This window comes from Cryptotermes secundus, unplaced genomic scaffold (assembly GCF_002891405.2).
Source record: "Cryptotermes secundus unplaced genomic scaffold, Csec_1.0 scaffold1683, whole genome shotgun sequence".
In the NCBI taxonomy this organism is placed as follows: Eukaryota; Metazoa; Arthropoda; class Insecta; order Blattodea; family Kalotermitidae; genus Cryptotermes; species Cryptotermes secundus.
In genome coordinates this window covers 125,468-145,568 of record NW_019743171.1, presented here as the reverse complement: position 1 = coordinate 145,568, position 20,101 = coordinate 125,468, and the positions used below count along the sequence as shown (strand labels likewise).

General features: G+C 39.5%; 2 protein-coding genes across 4 annotated transcripts in view; one reads left to right on the top strand and one right to left on the bottom strand.

Annotated features, from left to right (window-relative positions):
• Positions 1 to 8,581: 8,581 nt before the first annotated feature.
• LOC111874034 (thioredoxin-related transmembrane protein 1) lies at positions 8,582 to 16,274 on the bottom strand. Its single transcript, XM_023869162.2, has 6 exons — positions 16,077 to 16,274; positions 13,721 to 13,882; positions 12,765 to 12,939; positions 11,342 to 11,443; positions 11,134 to 11,265; positions 8,582 to 9,854 (listed from the first exon to the last, which is right to left on the bottom strand). Exons 1-6 carry the CDS (start codon positions 16,259 to 16,261, stop codon positions 9,717 to 9,719), a joined length of 894 nt encoding a protein of 297 aa, XP_023724930.1. The 5' UTR covers positions 16,262 to 16,274; the 3' UTR covers positions 8,582 to 9,716.
• Positions 16,275 to 16,386: 112 nt separating this feature from the next.
• Positions 16,387 to 20,101, top strand: part of LOC111874033 (BRO1 domain-containing protein BROX) — a 16,376-nt gene continuing 12,661 nt past the window's right edge. For 2 of the 3 annotated variants that reach the window (XM_023869158.2, XM_023869161.2), the window contains exons 1-3: positions 16,387 to 17,151; positions 17,558 to 17,758; positions 19,402 to 19,497. In XM_023869158.2, coding sequence (XP_023724926.1) covers positions 17,051 to 17,151; positions 17,558 to 17,758; positions 19,402 to 19,497 — 398 coding nt within the window. In that variant the 5' untranslated portion in view covers positions 16,387 to 17,050. The remainder of the gene's footprint in view (positions 17,152 to 17,557; positions 17,759 to 19,401; positions 19,498 to 20,101) is intronic. The other variant, XM_023869160.2, reaches the window with a different exon arrangement.

Genomic DNA, 20,101 nt, shown 5'->3' with positions numbered 1-20,101 from the left:
TGTCTCAAGCGGTTAGTCGCTGGCTTCCCACCGCGGCGGCACGGGTTCGATCCCGGGTCTGGTCAAGTGGGATTTGTGGTGGACAAAGTGGCTCTGGGGCAGGTTTTCTCCGAGTACTTCGGTTTCCTCTACCAATATTCATTCCACCAATTGCTCCACAATCACCCTCACCTATCATCTGGGGCTGGTACAATAGGCCAGAAGTGGCCGCACTACAAGGGACTTAGTCACAGCCCACTAGCAATAAAAAAAATATATTATGAATATATCTAAATATTGTGTATGAATAATTATTTATAAGTGAAAATAGCGGCAATGCGAAACTTTTAGAATAAAAGTAAAGTTGTCCCTGTGCTTAACTATTCAGTTATTCAGTATTGAAGGGGTGGGTTTCCCCATGCACCGCGACTGGTAGTCTATTGTACGTCCCCCTTTAAATTTCTACAGTCCCCATCCCCTACCGGTACTGGTGCTTACTATCAGCCCCTTTCTGCCCGCGAGGTTCCAACCTTCTACTGGCAGTGGTATCTAATAGTTAGTCCCTTTCTGTCAGAGATGTCCCCCCTCCTCTGGCAGTGGTACCTAATACTTCCCCCATCTACCGGAGGCATCGGAAACTACTTTCGGCGGGAAACTTTTTGGCCAAATTTAGCTCAGAACTCTCCTATAGACATGAGGTTGTTTTACGTGCCGTAAATCTACTACACGGGACCCATGGCTTAAAGTCCCTCCCGGAGGACTTGTTCCCTGAATTTTTCGCCCTTAAAAATTCCACTACCTCCGCCGGGTTTGAACCCGCATACCTTGAGTCATGAGGTGGGAACGTTACCCCTAGACTACGGAGGCCGCTGTGCTTAACTAAGCAGTACGCAATGACGGCGTATGTGAGATAAATTTGACATGTATTTAAATAATACATTCTTAAAAAAAAATAATATTAACAATAATGACAGTAATAGATACGTAGACATCTGTGCAAATAGGAAAGTAGACTTCTTAAGTTCTCTTCGGAATTCCCTGTTGTATTTATGTCAGTGGCAGCGACAAACATGCATACTTTCTGTCCCACAAACAGATAGGAGTAGGATGCAATCCTAATCTGAACGCCAAGGAATCCTAACGTATTTGCTGTGTATGTGCTTGTTTATCCCGTCTGGCGATTTGTCTAGTTCTTCCTGTGAAAAATTTACCAGGCACGTGTCCTTCACATGTTTACATCCCAACGACCTTTGACCTACGGCCGAACATAAATAGCGGCTGGAATTTAGGCTTGCAAGATGTCGAGAATGAATCATTTGGGCAAAATAATTATATTGCTGTCGTTTCCTTACATTTTTTCCTGAAAACCGCTTCGGATTTACATGGCAACTGATTGCATGGCAACCGAATATCCTGTGACCTTCGACAAAATCAGTCAGAAATGTCTGCAAGAGCGAACTCTATGTTGAACCTGAGACGGTCTCTTCTTAATGACATGTTTATTTTGTTTAATGAAACAAGTAACTGACGCCATTTTGAAACATGGAATGCAGTTCTCGCTTCCTACTTTTATTATCCTCGCGATTCTTGAACCATAATTCAACCCAGATACTGCAGCAGTGTCTGGGCTCATACTTACAAGCGTTTTGTTCTTATGTGTCATGGCGTAAGAAATTCAAAAAGTGAAAGAACAAAAGTACGCTATAGATTTTAATACTAATTGCACTACTAATGGTAAAGTAAAAAGTAAAGCTATCCCTGTACCAGGCCGTGAAGGCCCATTGGGTTGTGAGACGTTGAGGGTCCCACATTATCTAGACAATCGGCTCAAAGATGGCGGTAAGGTTGTCAGCCTTACGCGCCGGCCGCGCTTTATTTCCCAGGAAAATTATTTAATTAATTCCTGGTACTCATTTCTGTTAGAGGCTCAGTCGACCCCAGGGCCATAGTGCGGCTGGAAGAATTAGGTCAATTGAAAAAAAATCCGATTACCTCATCGGGACTTGAGCCCGCGACCTTCCGGCTTGTAGCACAGTGCCTCAACCAACTACGCTACCGCATTTATAATACATAGCACAAATTTCATAAGTCAAGTTAGGATGATTCATTTATAATCGTTACCACACTGCAATATTTCGCACAAAAACCATGTTGTCTTTCCTTTTCATAGTCAATTGCCATAATAAGCAAACGCTCGCTAACCCGTTTACAGTTAACCTGGATAGATATATGAAAAATGAAAAATGCTGTTCACAGTTGAGTAAAGGTAAATGTAAAGTTGTCCTTGTACTTACCTAATTAACCACTACGCCATGAAAGCGTATGGGGGAATGGGTGTATAGATCCATATTTTCTTGATCTCTGCATAAGTTGAAGATGAGTGGCCAGCTTCACGCCGCGGCCGCTTTACCCCCGGAGAAAGAACCCCCGTTACCCATTGGATAGGAGGCTGAGTGGGCCACAGTGCCGGTCTGGACAACATGGAGAAAAGAAAATTCTTGACCTACTGGGACTCGAACTCCGACCCGTCCGTCGTCCAGCCCGTAGCCAGTCGCTATACCGACTGAGCTATTCCGGCTCCCATTCAAAGTTGAATAAATACTTTAAATGACATATGACATTTGGGATGACAGATGAGTTACTTGTCTGTTCAGGAAACACTTGACAGTTACTTTAAACCTGAATTATTACGTTCAAAAACAAGTAAAATTTACGAGTCTTCTATAGATGAATAAATTTATTGACTTTTTATAGTTTTTAAATGAAGGCCCTGCAGTCATATTTTGTTATTTATTTCTATCAGCACCATTCATATGATTAAAATTTTCCATTTATGTGTTTTAATTTCTTTGTCTTTGAGGGCTTCCTTTTACTTCACTAATCCGGATTATCGCATTAATCCGGACGACACCCCACCATTTGCTCCGGATTAGCGAGGGTTTATTATATTTTTGAACACCTAGGTCTTAGTGCCATATGTCACAGGGTGTCGCTAGAGTTTACAATTTCCCATAGCCGCCATGTTGGTATTATTTAAAACAGAGTTTTGAAAAGTGGCTTCTACACTCATAGTATTCAAATCAATGTTCACGAAAATCGGTCATTTAGGTTCAATTTCGACGTGACTGCGCAGAAATATATTATAGTTTATTGTCGGTGGAGAGAAGTTATGAAACTGTTCAGGTTTCTGCTGCAAAACTGCACTTCTACCAGACCGGCAGTGACGAGGAATCACATAAATTGATGTATAATTTTACGGGTTGCAGTATCACAAAGTTACGGATTCCCTGTCTTAAGGCGTTTTCGTCATATTATAAGCGAGAGGCTGAGGGTTGTGAGAACGCGCACGGCAAGGAAACACTGGTAACGCAGGCTATGCAAAGTCGGACTTTGGAATATCACGTGTAAGGAATCTCGCAGTATCACTTCAGTGCAACTCTGCCTCTCCCGGTGTAGCAAACCATTTTACTCATTCGTCGTTATGTCTGAATCCTAGCACAGCAAAGTCTAATTGCGACATCGAATATCTTCATGCAGACAGATCGGTCATTGGTAAATGATTGAGGTAAATTTCTCTTGTGACATTTAAGAAGAATTATAACGTTTATCTGTGAATCGTGACGATGAGCAAAATCCGTCCCTCAAAGACAGTGAAAAGCAAGTCTCGTGTGAGCACTTTGACATTTCTTGTAGTGCCACAGACAGCACTCCTAAGCAAGCCAAGGGTCAGCCATACAAGAGTCTGTAACCCGACTACAATCCAAGCCAGTCTGATGACATTAACTACCGAAGGTTGAAGCGTTGTGGTTAGTACTCCGGCTTCGTATTCGGAAAGTCCTCGGTTCGATTCTCGTCCCAGGGAAGGGGTCATTCTGACTGAGCCATTTTGGGGCGTAACTCCAGGAAAATGTTAGAATAATGCATCAGTCATTTCATGATCAACTATGAGTAAGTTCCTGTGAATTACATAGACCATTTGCACGAGCAATGGCACTGCCAATGATTTAAATTGTAGTTGGTTACTCCCCCATACGCCTTCATGGCGTAGTGCTTAACTGGTTAAGCACAGGGAAAACTTTGCCTTTAATTGGTTAGAATTTTGGGATAGCTCAGTAGGCTTGCTACGGCCTGGACGATAGAGGGGTCGGAGTTCGAGTCCTGGTAGGGTCAAGAATTCTCTCTTCTCCACGTCATGCAGACTGGTTCTGGGGTCCATCCAATCTCCTATCCAGTGGGTACGGGGGCTCTTTCTCCTGGGGTAAAGCGATGGGGGTGTGAAGCTGACCACTTATCTCCAGCTGGTGCCGAGGTCAAGAAAATGTAGATCTATATATTCACTTCCACATACTCCTTCCTGGAGTAGTGCTTAATGAGTTAAGAACAAGGACAACTTCAATTGGTTAGAATTTTGGAATTACAAAAACGAATAAGTGGGGCATAATATTTCCACAAAACTTTCGCGATCTAACATTCGTAACTTATTTTTTAAGCCTGATGGAATCAATTTTCCATACCGTTTAAATCATTAACGACCATTCTCTTGCGAATGTTTCCCCATTCATAATTCACAATCATCCTGCCAATGAGTCAGGAAACAAAGAAGCACACAAAAAAGTCTTGGGAACAACTCGCGGAAAAGAGATTCAAAATCGCTAGATTAGAAACATTGCGGTGACAGAAGATAACAGCGCAACCAGAAGTCGTAGTTTTTGGATATTCCAAATGACACCACGCATACGAGGGACCACGGTGGAAGTGTTAAATAAATTTACATTGAGTCTGATTTGTTATGATGTGGAACATTTCCTAATTGTAGTCATTGCTACTTGACCCAGTTGGCATGTCCTTGAAGCAAGATGGATTAACTTAAAGGGACGGTTTCAGTGATGCATTTAAATTGGCAACTGATTAAAAAAAAGATTAAATATCAAACCTGGTCACAAATATCATACCATTGTGGGCTTTTTATTACTACTTTACGACGCGTATCCGTTGCTGTTACGTAGCGTGAAATGAAGTGAATCGCAGGATGCCACACACATGCAACTAAACAGATGGTACAAGAAACCTGCGTGTACATAATATGCATTACTTTAATTTATGCTTCAACAGCCGGGATAGCTCAGTCGGTATAGCGACTGGCTGCGGGCTGGAATATCGAGGGGCGGAGTTCGAGTCCCGGTAGGATCAAGAATTTTCTATTTTCCACGTCATTCAGACCAGCTCTGGGGTCCACTCAATCTCCTATCCAGTGGGTACCTGGAGCTCTTTCCGCGCCTGTAAAGCGGCCGGGGCGTGAAGCTGGCCACTCACCTCCAACCAGTGCCGAGGTTAAGAAAATGCGGATCTATATATCCACTCCCCCCATACGCCTTCATGGCGTAGTGTTTAATTAGTTAAGCACAGGGACAACGTTTCCTTTTTTTACCTTTACTTTTATGATTTACTGCCATCCTAAATTACTTTAATTTTATATACCAATATTTTAATCGTAGACCTGTAACAAGTTTTCAACGGAAGACAGTACTTTTCAAGTTTTCTTTTATAATTGTTTTGACATCTTTGAGGATGTACATAAATGGCAGAACATCCTGAGCATTGTGATCATTTAGCGATAAAAAGGCCATTTCCACTAGATGGTGCCTTTGAATTCAATTTACAATAGCAGAATTTTCCAGGAGTGTCTGAGGAAAACGACGGAAATATTTAGCCAGGATATTCGACTTATGATCGGACTTTTAACCAGACCTTTTATCGTAATGCCACTGTTTGGTTTCTGTCTTACAGACTAACCCCATGTTGGTATTTTTGTTGTGGAAATATTTCTACACATAAGTAAGAAGTGTGAGGAAGCATCACTATTTATATATTTCCCATAACAGGAAAACTTACAAGTGTGCCGGGAATTTCAGAACGTTTTAAACGAACTAGTCTTTAGGCTATAACGCAATGAATATAGGTAAGCTGGAATTGCGCTCTCATACACATTGCATTTGCTAAAAAGTACTGTTACAGTGAAAAACTAATATCGATCTCGAGATTCTGGCAGATTTACATGTTTTGAGGCCTTTCCCTCCTCCTTACAAAAAAGCAGTTTTTGAAATGTCACTTATTTGTATGTATGAACGTGCAACTTACTGACACCTGGATGGATCTCATTCATATTCACTGTGTAAGAGTTCATCTGTCTAAAGATAAAGTTATCCTTGTAACAGACCGGGAAGGCCCATAGGGTTGTGAGACGTCGAGGTTCCCACATTTTCTATGGACAATTGGCTCACAAATGGCGGTAAGGTTGTCAGCCTTACGTGCCGGCCGCCCTTTAACCCCCAGGAAGATTCCTGGTACTCATTTCTGTTAGAGGCTGGGTTGACCACAGGGCCATAATGAGGCTGGAAGGATTACGTAATTGAAAAATAAATCCACATCATCGGGATTCGAACCCGCGACCTTCCGGTTTGTAGCATAGTGCCTCAACCAACTACACTACCGTGTGCCCCCTACTATGAATATTCTAGCTCCAAAATATGAAGGCTCTTCAGATGAGCCCCTAAAACAAAATGGCGATTTTCTCGAAAATGACTGCTTATAAAGTTTTTGATTACATTTCGGCACTTTATGGAGACTACATCCCCAAAGAAACGTCCATAAGCGGCCTCTTCACGAAAATAACCGTACATGCACTTGGGACCCAAACATTATCTAGACAATTGGCTCAAAGATGGTGGTAAGGTTGTCAGCCTTACGTGCCGGCCTTGCTTTACTCCCCAGGAAAATTATTTATTTAATTCCTGGTACTCATTTCTGTTAGAGGCTGAGTCAACCCCAGGGCCATAGTGCGGCCGGAAGGATTAGGTCAATTGAAAAAAATCCAATGACCTCATTGGTATTTGAACCTGCGACCTTCTGGCTTGTAGCATAGTGCCTTAACCACTACGCTACTGCATGAAATGATGCATAATATGATCTATCATCCACAGGTAAGTTTTAAACCACTTAACAGATTGATAAAATTCGGTATGACAGCCTACAAGCTGTGGGGAAAATCTGACTTTCCTTCTGAATATTCTTCCCATTAATATGTAACTGAATACTACTTTACATTATGCTCAAATCAATATATGCAAAATGCTCAATACCAAGACTTACTGACTGACTAGTGGGCTAGAGGACTGCTGAGGACTGTGAGAAGCTGGTAGTTGAGGCCAGGGATAGTTCGGGAACCCAGCTTCATCACATCAGACTGGGTGAACTCTGTTACTGGTAAAAAGAGTCACACTTAAAAAATCCAATTCAATTTAAAAAATGTATTTATTTAGAAAAAAGAATTAGCTGTACAATTTTGCAGTTAACAAGTTCATATTTTTGTAAAAAGAACTTCAACTCTAAGAACAATGATACAATAGAACATTTCAGGAGCTTTTTGCTTTTCTGACTGAGCACATTAATCTACAACACGAAATTAACAGCAACAACAACACAATGACACAACCAAATGTCCACTTGTTTCATGATCCCGATTTGTCAACATCAAGCTCAACCCTTGAAAGTATCACAAGTTAAAAGTCTTAAAAAATTGTTAAAGAAAGTAACAGAGATATCACGAGGCTTCTTTCTACAGTTGCAGACTTATTGCTGACTGCAGAGCAACATGCTGGCCATTCTCACATAAGGTAGTAACACACGACCACACACTAGAGGCTCTGCCAAAACTAAACAATTTTTTTTCCATTATAGCTATTTCACACACTACATATTGCATCTGCAACAGAAAATTGCGTCCTGCAATACTGATGTAACAAATTCTGCAACAAGCTGAAGTTCACCTTCCACACTTTCTATAAAAACATTCTGAATTTTTATCTGCAGAGTATCTGAAGAGTGTGAATTATTTCTGTAGAATTTATGCTTCTCTGCAGTAAAAACTACATTCATTCAGACCAAGAGAACATAATAGCATTAATCACACATTAAACATAATGCCACTGTAATAAGAAATGCAGAGTTTGGTCAATCAGTGCACATTTGTTCTCGTGATCAATTGGTTGAGAGCATTATTTGAATTTGCGGTATCCAACTCACAAAAAAAATAAATACCAATTCTATGGATTGGGTTCAATCAAAAATTCACATAACATCCCCTTTATCTAATGCATGTGATTTCTATCTGTAGGGAAACATGGAAGTCTTCTGAAAAAAATCCATGCACTTCAGATGCTTTACAAAATGGCATCCAGATGCTCTTGAAATTTCAATGTGTTGAAGAATTTATGCTGATGTGAAATGTGTTTTTATGTCGAAGAACACCATTTTCAGCAACTGCTGTATCAGGTGAGTAAAGCTGTCTTCATGCAACATTTTTGAAGCACGGATGGAACCTCCAGTTACACTGTGTGACAGCATGTTTTTCTTTGTTTTTTAAATGCTAGTGGGGTGGGACTAAGTCCCTTGTACTGCGGCCACTTCTGGCCTATTGTACCAGCCCCAGATCATAGGTGAGGGTGATTGTGGAGTAATTGGTGGAATGAAGATTGGCAGGGGAAACCAAAGTACTTGGAGAAAACCTGCCCCAGTGCCACTTTGTCCACCACAAATCCCATTTGACCAGACCCGGGATCGAACCCGGGCCGCTGCACTGGGAAGCCAGCAACTAACTACTTGAGCTATGGTGCGGCCTCTGATAGCATGTTACTATCATACCCATAAGTTACCACCCACTGGCTATTATTCTATGAACAGGCAGTAAATGAAGGAAGTAACCTCTGTGTGTGTGTGTGTGTGTGTGTGTGTGTGTGTGCGCGTGCATGCGTGCGTGCATGAGCGCCACGTGACTTGAAGTCTGACCAGCTTCCAAAAAAATATCACTGCCATTCTGGTGTTCTTGACATGAAAACGAAACTATCTTTCCTTGTTTTGAGAAAGTGAATTTTCCAAGGGTTGCTTATAAGTTAGCAAGATGGAACACTCCTAAATATGTTGCTCCCATTATAACATAGCTTTAATGAAGTTAGTACATGCACAAAGTACTCTGTATGCAAGTTATATTAACCGTGGTACAAAATGAGTTTAGCAAGAGCAAATACCTTTCTTTATCTTAGCTTGACCCTTACAAACAATGTGGAATGTTTTCAGGATCAGAATGTTATCACAGTTTTTAAGTGAGGGTTGAAACTGGGCTGTGCATAGCAGCATAAACAGGCACTCAATCATATTTTAATAGGAATACATTACTGACATTATATATATATATATATATATTACTTCACCCCTCACTGCTCTTCATGGAATACAAAAGTTACTATACCATTTACCATCTGGGGTGGGCAACTTAGACTGACTGATAAGACAGGTTTCATTACCAGTCAGTTGAGCTGCTTAGCTTGATATGAGAAGAAAAACAAAGATCTCCAAACAAGTACAAACAAGAGAAACCTGCCTTATTTGCCTGCCCATGCACACTTAAAATGGAACAGAACATACATTGCATCTCCTCATGTACAAAATGTTTTCATGCTTTATGAGCAATGCATATGAGGCAGTGCTACAATAAATACTATGTGGGAAAGTCAATGGAGAATGCAGCCATTTCCTAAAATTTATGTACAACTTGAACTCTGTGTGGTAACATATCCCAATCTCCCACTCAGCATATGCTGCACCCCACTATTAGCCTTCCCTCATATCGTACTAACTATGCCTTTGCTCTTTGCTGGAAGTTAAGTACCAGGTACGTTATATTAGTCCGCTTTCCTGGCTTTACGTTTTCGAACATTGGAATTTTCTTCCTCTCCTTTCGTCTCTGTGTCTGAACCACTCTGAGTTGCAACCGCATCAGAGCCTTCTTCATCCACATCATCTTTGATGATATCATCATCCTGTGCAAAAAAAAAAAAACACAGCTATAATGTATCACACATATGTATACTGGAATTACATGCGAATAGGCACTCTTGTTACTCAGGCATCAGCAATAAACAAGCCTGTCTATCCTCATTCTTGAAACACCACATGCATTTCACAAGTGTTAATGCAGATGATCAAATAGCCTATAGTTGTATCTGGGATGATGTGAAAAGTAAATTATGGAGTTTTAAAAAATTTCACACTGAAGTATGTGAATCATGAATAACTGAAAAATGTATATATTTTAAAGTGCAAAGATAATGATTAAAAAAATGGCACAAATTGCATTTTCTGCTACAAAACATGGTTGTAACTTAACATGCAGTGGCCATTCCATAAGTCTGTTGGATAAAACATCACATATGCCCCAGAAAATATCATACTATAGTAACTTTCAATTTTGGCCATGTCATAGCTCAGGAGGGGGGCACGCGGTAGGTTAGTTGGTTGAGGGGCTATGCTACAAGCCGGAAGGTCACGGGTTCAAGTCCCGATGAGGTCATTGGATTTTTTTCAGTTGACCTAATCCTTCCAGCTGCAGTATGGCCCTGGGGTTTACTCAGCCTCTAACAGAAATGAGTACCAGGAATTAATTAAATCATTTTCCTGGGGAGTAAAGCGCAGCCGGCGTGTAACGCTGACAACCTTACTGCCATCTTTGAGCCGACTGTCTAGAAAATGTGGGACCCTCGTCTCACAACCCTAGGGCCTTCATGACCTGGTACAGGGATAGCTTTACTTTCACATAGCTCAGGAGGTTACTCGCCGGCTCCCCACCGCGGCGGTCCAGGTTTGAGACCACATCAAGTAATATGGGATACGTGGTGGACAAAGTGGCACTGGGACATGTTTTCTCTGAGTACTTCTGTTTCCCATGCCAATTCTCATTGCACAGACTGCTCCACACTTTCCATATGTCATCCAAGGCTGGTACAACAAGACAGTTGGTGGCCAATGTACAAACTGAACTCAAGTCTCACCCCACACCAAGAAACTTAAAAAAAAGAATAAAAAAAAAATAAAAATAAACCAAAAAGAACTTTCAATTTTCATTATTCAAAACTAATATAAAAATGTCACACACTGTAGAACATGACTGGTGCAACAGTCAATAAATGATGGGTGAATATTATTCTGACAAGACCTCTGTATAATACACAATTAGATATCCAAATGTCATGCTGCCCCTCTTTGCCCCAACAAAACAACAAAAAAGTATGCAAAACATTAAAGTACATTCATAATTCTCACCAGCTCGTCACCACTAGGTTCCTTGCCGCCACTCTCCTGTTCTCCTTTCTCCTTTTCAAGTTCTGGTTCAGTTTTGCTCTGGACTAAAACAGGTTTTGGTGGATAAATTAGATCTATCAAACACACCAACACCTGAAACAGTAACAATGAATCAAGAGCATCTGCTGGCCTCAAGACTGCATTATTCTTCACTAGGGAAGACACTTACAAGTCCAAGCAGAGCGCCGATTATAATGGTAGCAACTGCAAATATCAGATATGAGCACCAAGTTGGCATCCCATACTCCTCCATCAGGTTATTGTGGACAGCCTAGAACAGATATAGAACACGTAAATAATCTTACTTACATATGGAGCTGAGCCCTTCTTGAGGAACCACCAAATCTGCAGCTACTCAAGAATTTCCCAGCAGTTTATGGAACCCGAAGGTTCATTACTGTGTTCACAAGAGCCCTCCGCTGGTCCCTATCCTGAGTCAGATCAATCCAATCCATACCATCCCATCCTGTCTCTCTAAGATCCATTCTAATATTGTCCACCCACCTATGCCTTGGTCTTCCCAGTGGTCTCTTTCCTTCTGGCTTTCCCACCAATATCCTATATGCATTCCGCTTCTCCCCCCTTCGTGCTACATACCCTGCCCACCTCATCCTCCTTGACCTGATCATTCTAATTATACTTGGAGAAGAGTACAAGTTATGAAGCTGCTCATTATGCAGTTTATGAATAATTGCCCTCAGAAATTCTTAAGTACTTCAAAATAAATTGTGAAATACATGAAGGTTCAATTAACTCAACACAGTATACAACTGATCAATCATACACATTTCATTTGTTCATTAGTATATCCCTATCAAAATTCCCACCTCATATCATCTCATTCTTGACCTTCACAAATTTTTTTCCCTTTCATTACATTATTCTATATTTTATTATTCATTCATCCAACATGCTTAACCCATTTCTTTTCATAATTTATTTTTTATTCCCTTGGCTATACATTTCTTCTGCTCTGATGTCTTCAGTCTTCGATGTTTTATTCTCCGTAAACCTTAAAAATGTCATCGCAGCTCAGTCTTTCTCTCTCATTAGTCAAGTATCATTACCAAAACAAAAATACAAACTCTGTGGTTTTAGTCCACAAGCGAACAATACTGACCAAGTTACCACCGCTTGTCAGTGAAGTTAGTGCTGGCTTTAGTGGATAGAGGGTGTTGCGTGGTCATAGCAATGAATCCCCATGGCCGTTAAATTCGGTTTTCTACACTGGAGTTGCTATTTCCTTCAAACAGCTCTTCAATTATCCTCATGAGGCTGAGTGGACCCCATTTGAGAACCAATACTACTCAGAAAATCTGGTAGCACCAGGAATCGAACCCAGACCTCTGGATCGGTAGCCAGGAACTCTGACCACTAGACCACATTGGTTGTCAGTATTATTATCACAACATCAATATTATCACTATTTTATAAAATGAGTATTTTCTTTCACTGTACACCAAACAGCAACACATAGAAATACACACTGTCAGGCTCATTCTTTTAATCTCATAGAAAATAAACATAGAAACTGCCACAAGGTTTACGAAGTACTGTGCATGTATTACATGGCATTATAACTTATACCATACCCGTAAAACTTGTGATAACTTGAAGAAGTAAGAAACAACTGACATCTGAAATGAAGCAGGAGACTTCCAACTGGGAATTGCATCAACAGTTTTCCATTTCTCATCTTCAATAAAAGAGATAAAGGCATCCTTGTCTCTTGCACCCCGATACTGGCGAAACTCTCCATTCAGAACACTACAGGAACAAGATAATTATAATTAAAACAAATACCCCTTAAAACGGAAAAATTACAGATAACTGAACACACAGTTTACTATCACACATTTTCTCTTAACCCAAACTGCCCATTGATAAACCCACATTAATTAGTACGATGAGATCGTCTTAATAAAGGACTACAGCATGTTAACCTGCTGATGCCCACTTATTTTAACATGCCATTCTGCAAGACTTAATTCATTATGTTTACATTTTGAAACTGACTCATAACTGGAAATTGATGTTGGCCACATTTCAATAAAAAACACCCCGTTAAAGGCTCCTATAATCATTCATCCAGTATACTAAACTGTGAGATTTCCGACCTCTTGAATGTCATACCAAGTACTCCGGTAGGTTACACAACATGGCATCGCATACCAGACAACAGTCACCAACATGAGAACCTCCAGTCCCACTTAATCCATTGTGCGCGCCATAGCTCAAGCGGTTAGTCGTTGGCTTCCCACTGTTCGATCCCGGGTCTGGTCAAGTGGAATTTATGGTGGACAAAGTGGCGCTGGGGCAGGTTTTCTCCGAGTACTTCAGTTTCCCCTGCAAAACTTCATTCCACCAATTGCTCCACAATCATCCTCACCTATCATCTGGGGCTGGTACAATAGGCCAGAAGTGGTCACTGTACAAGGGACTTAGTCCCACCCCACTACCAATAAAAAAAGATAATCCATTGTGATTCAAAATATAAATGACATAAAAAAATCAGTTACTCCTGAGGTGTAACTCCTGAAGGACATACTGGAATATGGTAGGCAAAGCTGTCACCATGAACCTCCCACTAAGCCCTGGTGATGTAGTCACATCAACCTGTCCCACTTTAATGCTGAGATCTTCACTCCATGTTGAGAATTCTTCCCATAGAGGCTGCAGAGCCTTGCAAGCAGGGCACCAGGGAGCATAACTGCAAACAAGAAAAAAGGACCAACCAAATTAAACTACCCTATGTGTCTGACCAAAAGTAATGTCTCAAATCAGGGAAAACTAAAATGCTACATGATTACTTACACGAAATCAGTACATGCAGGAAAACAACATATTAATGACTAATCATCACTTTCACTATATGTTGGCTGTATTCATAATTTATATTTGAGTCATCACAATATACAGAGTGTCCCAGGAGGAATGTGCCAGACTTCGGGAGGGTGTTCCTTATGTTAAAGTATGCCGATATAACCCAAAACACCTATGTCCAAAGTTGAACGGTTACGGAGATAATGGCCAGAGAAGTGTGAAACTTTGACAGGTGTTACACACTTACTGATTACCAAACACATATTAAAACTGCCAGGAATATGTGGTTTCTGTAATGTTAATAATGTATGTAACATCAAACTAACTTGTGAGTGACATGAAGCCATTAAATTGAACTACAAAAAACTCGCACGCCATGTCATAGTTGTTGTTAGGGTTCCAAGCACTATACATGACACATGAATGGCAAGCACTGATGTAACATGGTTGACTGTGCATTCTGGTAAGCAAGTGTATGCGGCTACTGTGAGCCGTCATCAGCACACTCAAGGACAAACATCGATAAGACTTGTCACCTGACAGGTACAGTGCGTGGACCCGCCAGAAGACAACACTTTTCTCGGGCCATTATCTCCGTAACCGTTCAACTTTGGACATAGGTGTTTTGGGTTATATCTACATACTTTAACATAAGGAACACCCTCCCGAAGTCTGGCACATTCCTCTTGGGACACCTGTATATTTTCGTTGTTAGTATTTGTATTGCAAAATAAAGTTCTTTTTCCATCAAACATTGATTCTCATATTATTGATACTAGACAAAGACAAGATTTGTATCTACCTCAAGCTTATTGAACTGTTTATCAAAAAGGAGTTTATTATCCAGGTATGAAAATATTTAATAAATTGCCCATAGAGATCAAGAACACATCTAATAATTTTAAAAAGTTTTAAGGTTGTATTGAAGCATTTCTTGAACACTCATACTTTTTATACTGTGGATGGATATCTAAATAGATAACTTCTATTTTTACTGTATTCATTTTACTGTCTAGGTGTAATAACTATGTATTCTATGCTCTATATTATTTTATGATGTTCTATATCCATCTTTGGATCTCTTGAACTTACAATAAATACAAAATACAAAAGCAATTACAAATAGCAGATGCATTTATGCTGGATATCAACAGCACATTCATATAACATTACCCTACTGGCTTATTTAAAGACTACATCAATTTCATAGGTCAAACAGCAGAATTATGGATAAAGTTTAATGGACATGGAAGGAAATAGTTACAGCCTATCTCAAGGTATAATCCTGGAATATGCTCATGACTGACTGAGAAAAGCTATCATAAACCTGGAAGAATAGCCGGTCTTTGAACCAGCAATCAAATCCAGGTACTCAAGAATGAGGCAGATGAGCTACCCACAACAGCATAATGTTTAGTTTATCACAATCTGGATATGTGCTCATATTGCTGTCTTCAATAAATTAAATTGATAATAACTGGAAATGCTTTGATATGATATTCAGTGAAACATGTCCAGCTGTTGTGTTATCCAGAGCTCGAGTAGCAAAATTCCTGAATTGTGCCAAAGCTAAGGAAATGCACAAGAATTACCTCAGGTCAGAAAATATGCATACCTCTCCAGCAACTGATCATCATTACACGATGTAATAAATATAATGGACATACTCCCATGTACATGTTCTTTTGTGCAAAAATATTCTGATACAGAATTGTAACTGAACCACTTCACCTTGAATATTAATTTATTCTAGCAATTAAATACATCTGAGACGCAGATGTACTACTTTGGAAAAGCAATACACCTATAAATCAATCCAAATGAAAGTCGGCATAAAAGCAAATGAAACTACACTGTAAATGATGCAAACACATTATTAAGCCTCAAGTACATGTGACTAGAGGGCAGAAATCCTTAAGCACAACTACTGTAATTTATAATCCGGTAACACATGTGACAGAAATTAAATTAAATACAACACGATAACATGAATATACTCTCCATCATTATCTTGGGTGCACTGGTGGTACACGCCAAAGAAGGAGATCTAAAATGTCTTTTCTTGAAGTTCACATACTTACAATTCTACCATCCATTCTTTGTCAAGCATTTCCTTCCAGTTATCTTCATTGAGCTGTACTACTTTTTGTTTTCCTACTACAATGCATATTTCAAATATCAACATAAATAAGCTGTGTTTCACTAGCCTACTACACACTTTAACAGCCATCTTACATACACTACTAATCTTTGACGTGTTTGACATCACATCTCATACCGTTGTTTGAAAGCCTCATTTCCCGTGTCGGGAGTTATAAATTTCCCTCAGGGCCCGATCAAGTCTAAATGCTTCGTTCTTAATTACAACAGTGACGTGAAAAAAAGAGCAGAAACTATTATCGTTTTTTCACTAAGAGAAGAGTGGGTTGTAAATAGTGTCGATCCGAGAGATAGCTTTAATTGCCTGTCCTGTCTCGACCGTCTCGACGGCTCTAGACTTAGTAAACAGTGGTCAACAGTATGTACCGTATGTACTGATCGCTAATTGACAGATGATGCGGCAATTACTAAGACCAGTCAGAATGATTGTATAAGCTGACAACATCCCCATAATTTTCAGAAACTCTTGTCCAACAGCAATGAAGAGTGGAATAGTTGTTTCGCGTAGATGTAACACAAATTGCCTCCGTTCTCCTTTGTTGGATAACATGTATATTCGTAATAAAGACTCCACCCTCTTCGTCGGATTGGTCCAGCACACCTACATTTGCGCAAACGCAAGTACAGAAAAATGCTTGTACCGCTTTTATGCTACAGTATTACATTTGCATATACAATGAGGAAAATGAGATGAAAGGCGGTTGTTTGTAGAATAATTTATCAATGTGTGGAGTGATTTTCTTAAAACTACATTGGCGACACTGTACTCGTATATTAACCCTTTAAGCATCGTTAAACATAGACAATCAAAGAATCAATTATACGTCATAAGGACGTGCGTAATATTGTGTGTCGTGTGGAGTAAAGTGGTCAATTTAATCGGAACGTAAACAGAATGGCGCATTGGTTCCACAGGAACGTCTTCAAAGCCACAACACAGGTTAATTTTGAAATAGGGATGGTAGCCTCAGATCAAAATGCGATTAAAATATGCAGGTAAAGTAGGAGTTGTTTGGATTTTTTTTGTTTTTTAATTTCACAACAGTTACTGAATAGTACTGTCTTCTAGGGGGGGCAAGCGCCTGCTTATTGCTTCGCCTACCCTTCGACCCAAATGATGGAAGTAGTATGTTAGTTGGTTAACTCTGTCCGGAGTACACACTGTTGCGTTCCAGAAGCCAGTACTGTTTTTAACATTCTGTTATTTAAGCCGTGCAGTAACGATGTTTACGACGAAGGCAACAAAAACACCTTTATTTTTCAAATGCAGCTTTTAGTACAACAGTGTGTATGGGCGAAGAAATACACAGTTTCTTTTATGCATCTCATATACTGTCAAAGTGGTGTTACAGTATAAAGTACAAACATCAAAATTGCTGTCTTAAACACATTTCTGTTTCAGTGACTTGAAGGCATGTAGACGGAGATTGCTTGAACTGCTTCCAGATCCAAGTCATTCACCAGATGCTATTGAGTCAGTGTTTAATATGTATTTATCCTTACTGCATGGTTTTTTGGTGGTACCTGGTGAGAACACCCCAAGTAAGATACGACATAACATTCTCTTCAAGTGGACTCATTCGCTGCTAGGAAATACACCTCAGTAAGTTATGTATATTGATTCCATCTGTGTGAACTTTAATTAAAGCTAATGAAGTAACATATTTTAATATTTTGTATTTTGACAAGTGTCTTGCGTGTGAAAATAAATTAGATGTAGAGGTTAAATGTTATTGGACAAGAATGAGCTATTTCATGAGGTTATAAATGAGTCATGCAGAAGGGATATATTGTATAGCTCCTGCAATTGTCTGATAGTGAATGCTAAATGTCGTTTCATGTGTCTTCTATAAACTTAAAAAGAAGATGCTAAACACACTGACACACACATAGCTATATACACACATAACCAGGTTGTTACAGTAGCAGTGCTGCAGACTGACACTTAGATGATGCTAAAGTAAGACCTAGAGTAAATGTAAATACAGACAGAACTACCAGCAGTTGACATATGTTCATATGTCGGGAATTTGTTTTATTATTTGATGTGAATGTGTTCATCATATAGTCCTGAATGATGATGTGTGTAAACAAGTGGGCATGAATGGTTATGCCAGTATATGAGGGCAGTATCATGTACAGCAAGAATTTAGTCTTTCTTATGTTAGATTTTTCAATTCATCTAGCCCTTCCAGCTGCACTGCAGCCCTGGGGTTGACTCAGCCACTGAGAGAAGAGTACCAGGAATATTCCGGGGGTTAAATGGTGGCCAGTGCATAAGGCTGACAACCTCACTGCCATATGTGAGCTGATTTTCTAGAAGATGTGAGAGTCTTGACATCTCACAACCCTATGGGCCTCTCCACGGCCTGTTACAGGGATAGTTTTACCTTTTCTTTATGTCTCACACTGGGGCCATGTGAGTGTAAGAATGTTCATCAACAAGTTAACTAACTTCATAAACTGAAGTTCCTCAGAATCTAGTAGTCACTCAGCTTGTTAAGAAATTTTGTGTTGTTTAAGTAATCTGAAAGTTTGTTACATGTTCACAAGATCTCACTTCAGGCCCCTGTCTTGAGCTAGATGAATTTGAAGAACACAGTCTTCTGGGATGTGGCATGGTGGCACATCCCAGAAGACTGCTTTCTTCGTAGTCACCACCGTGAAAACCTCAAATCTTACATAGATGAATTTTGTCTACATCATCACACCCTATTTCTCTAAGTTCCATTTTAGAATTAACTTCCCTTTTACATCAAGGTTTCCCAAATGGTCTCTTCCCTTATGGTTTTCTGACTGTATTTTTACATGCACTTCCCATGTATCGTTCATGTTATGTGTTCCACAGATCTCAGTGTCTAATTTGCATACAGTAATAATATTTGTAAAAAATGACAAATTATGAAGCTTCTCATTAAGCTGTACTTCTGGAGAAAGAGCCCTGAGTACCACTGAGTAGGTTGCTAGAAGGGCTTGAGAGCACATTTGGACATGGTAACAAAAAGAGAAGTCCCACATATACTGGGAAATTATTCATGTTTTCACACTACTGACTACACAGATTTGGTTGGTGCATTTTTTCCTTGCACCCTATTGCATTTCAGTATTAATGGCATTTACAATTCTGTGTAGTGTTGCAGCACTATATGTCTAGAAACTTTGTGTACTTCAAATTTGAGTACAACTTTTTTTTTTGGTCCTCTTTTTTTTAATAACAAAATATGAGAGATTTTAATTGCATTTCAGGCTTCAACAGGATGCCATGTATGAAGTTGCTAGTATGAGTTGCAATGTAGCATTTTGGTATATGAAACATGCATCTGTGATTGCTTCAAAGGATGAGTAAGTCCGAACTTTCTCTCGTAACATAATATTCACTATAGCATGCCAGTCTAAACAAAAACACTTTCTGTTTAACTGAAATTAAATGCTTCCATGAAAAGTGACAAACATTTCTAGTCTTCCATGCATGTAATATAAGGTGTATAGGTTTTGTAATAGACACATGTTTTTTTTTTTGTGACGTATGAACTCAATTTTTAAGCCCACTTTCCTTATTCTGAAAAAAATAAAAGTAGGCTTAAACAATTTTCATCCTGTCCATGTGTTTGTGTCTCCCCCGTCAACTTTTGAAGGCCTGAACCATTCTTTACGAATGGCTGTCATGGCACCTGAGCCCATCTCAGCGACATAATTCATAAATCTCTCACATCAGTCTGTGTATTATAATAGTAATAATAATAATATTCAAGTCAATTTTATTTCATCCATGGATCATTATACATGATATGGGACAAGTCAAAGATTAATATTAATACTAATACTAAATAATAATAAGTATATAATAATACAGAAATAATATGACAATATAATAATAAATGATGATGATGATGATGATAATAATAATAATAATATAGTAATACAGAGATAATAATATGACAATATA

Excerpts from the sequence above, each read along its gene's own strand:
- LOC111874034 (XM_023869162.2), bottom strand. The coding sequence starts at position 16,261 with ATGTCAAACACGTCAAAGATTAGTAGTGTATGTAAGATGGCTGTTAAA. Across the intron at positions 12,940-13,720 it reads GCTTTGCCTACCATATTCCA|TGTTCTGAATGGAGAGTTTC; the intron begins GTATGTCCTTCA and ends TTGTTCCTGTAG. Across the intron at positions 11,444-12,764 it reads AGTTATCACAAGTTTTACGG|GCTGTCCACAATAACCTGAT; the intron begins GTATGGTATAAG and ends TATCTGTTCTAG.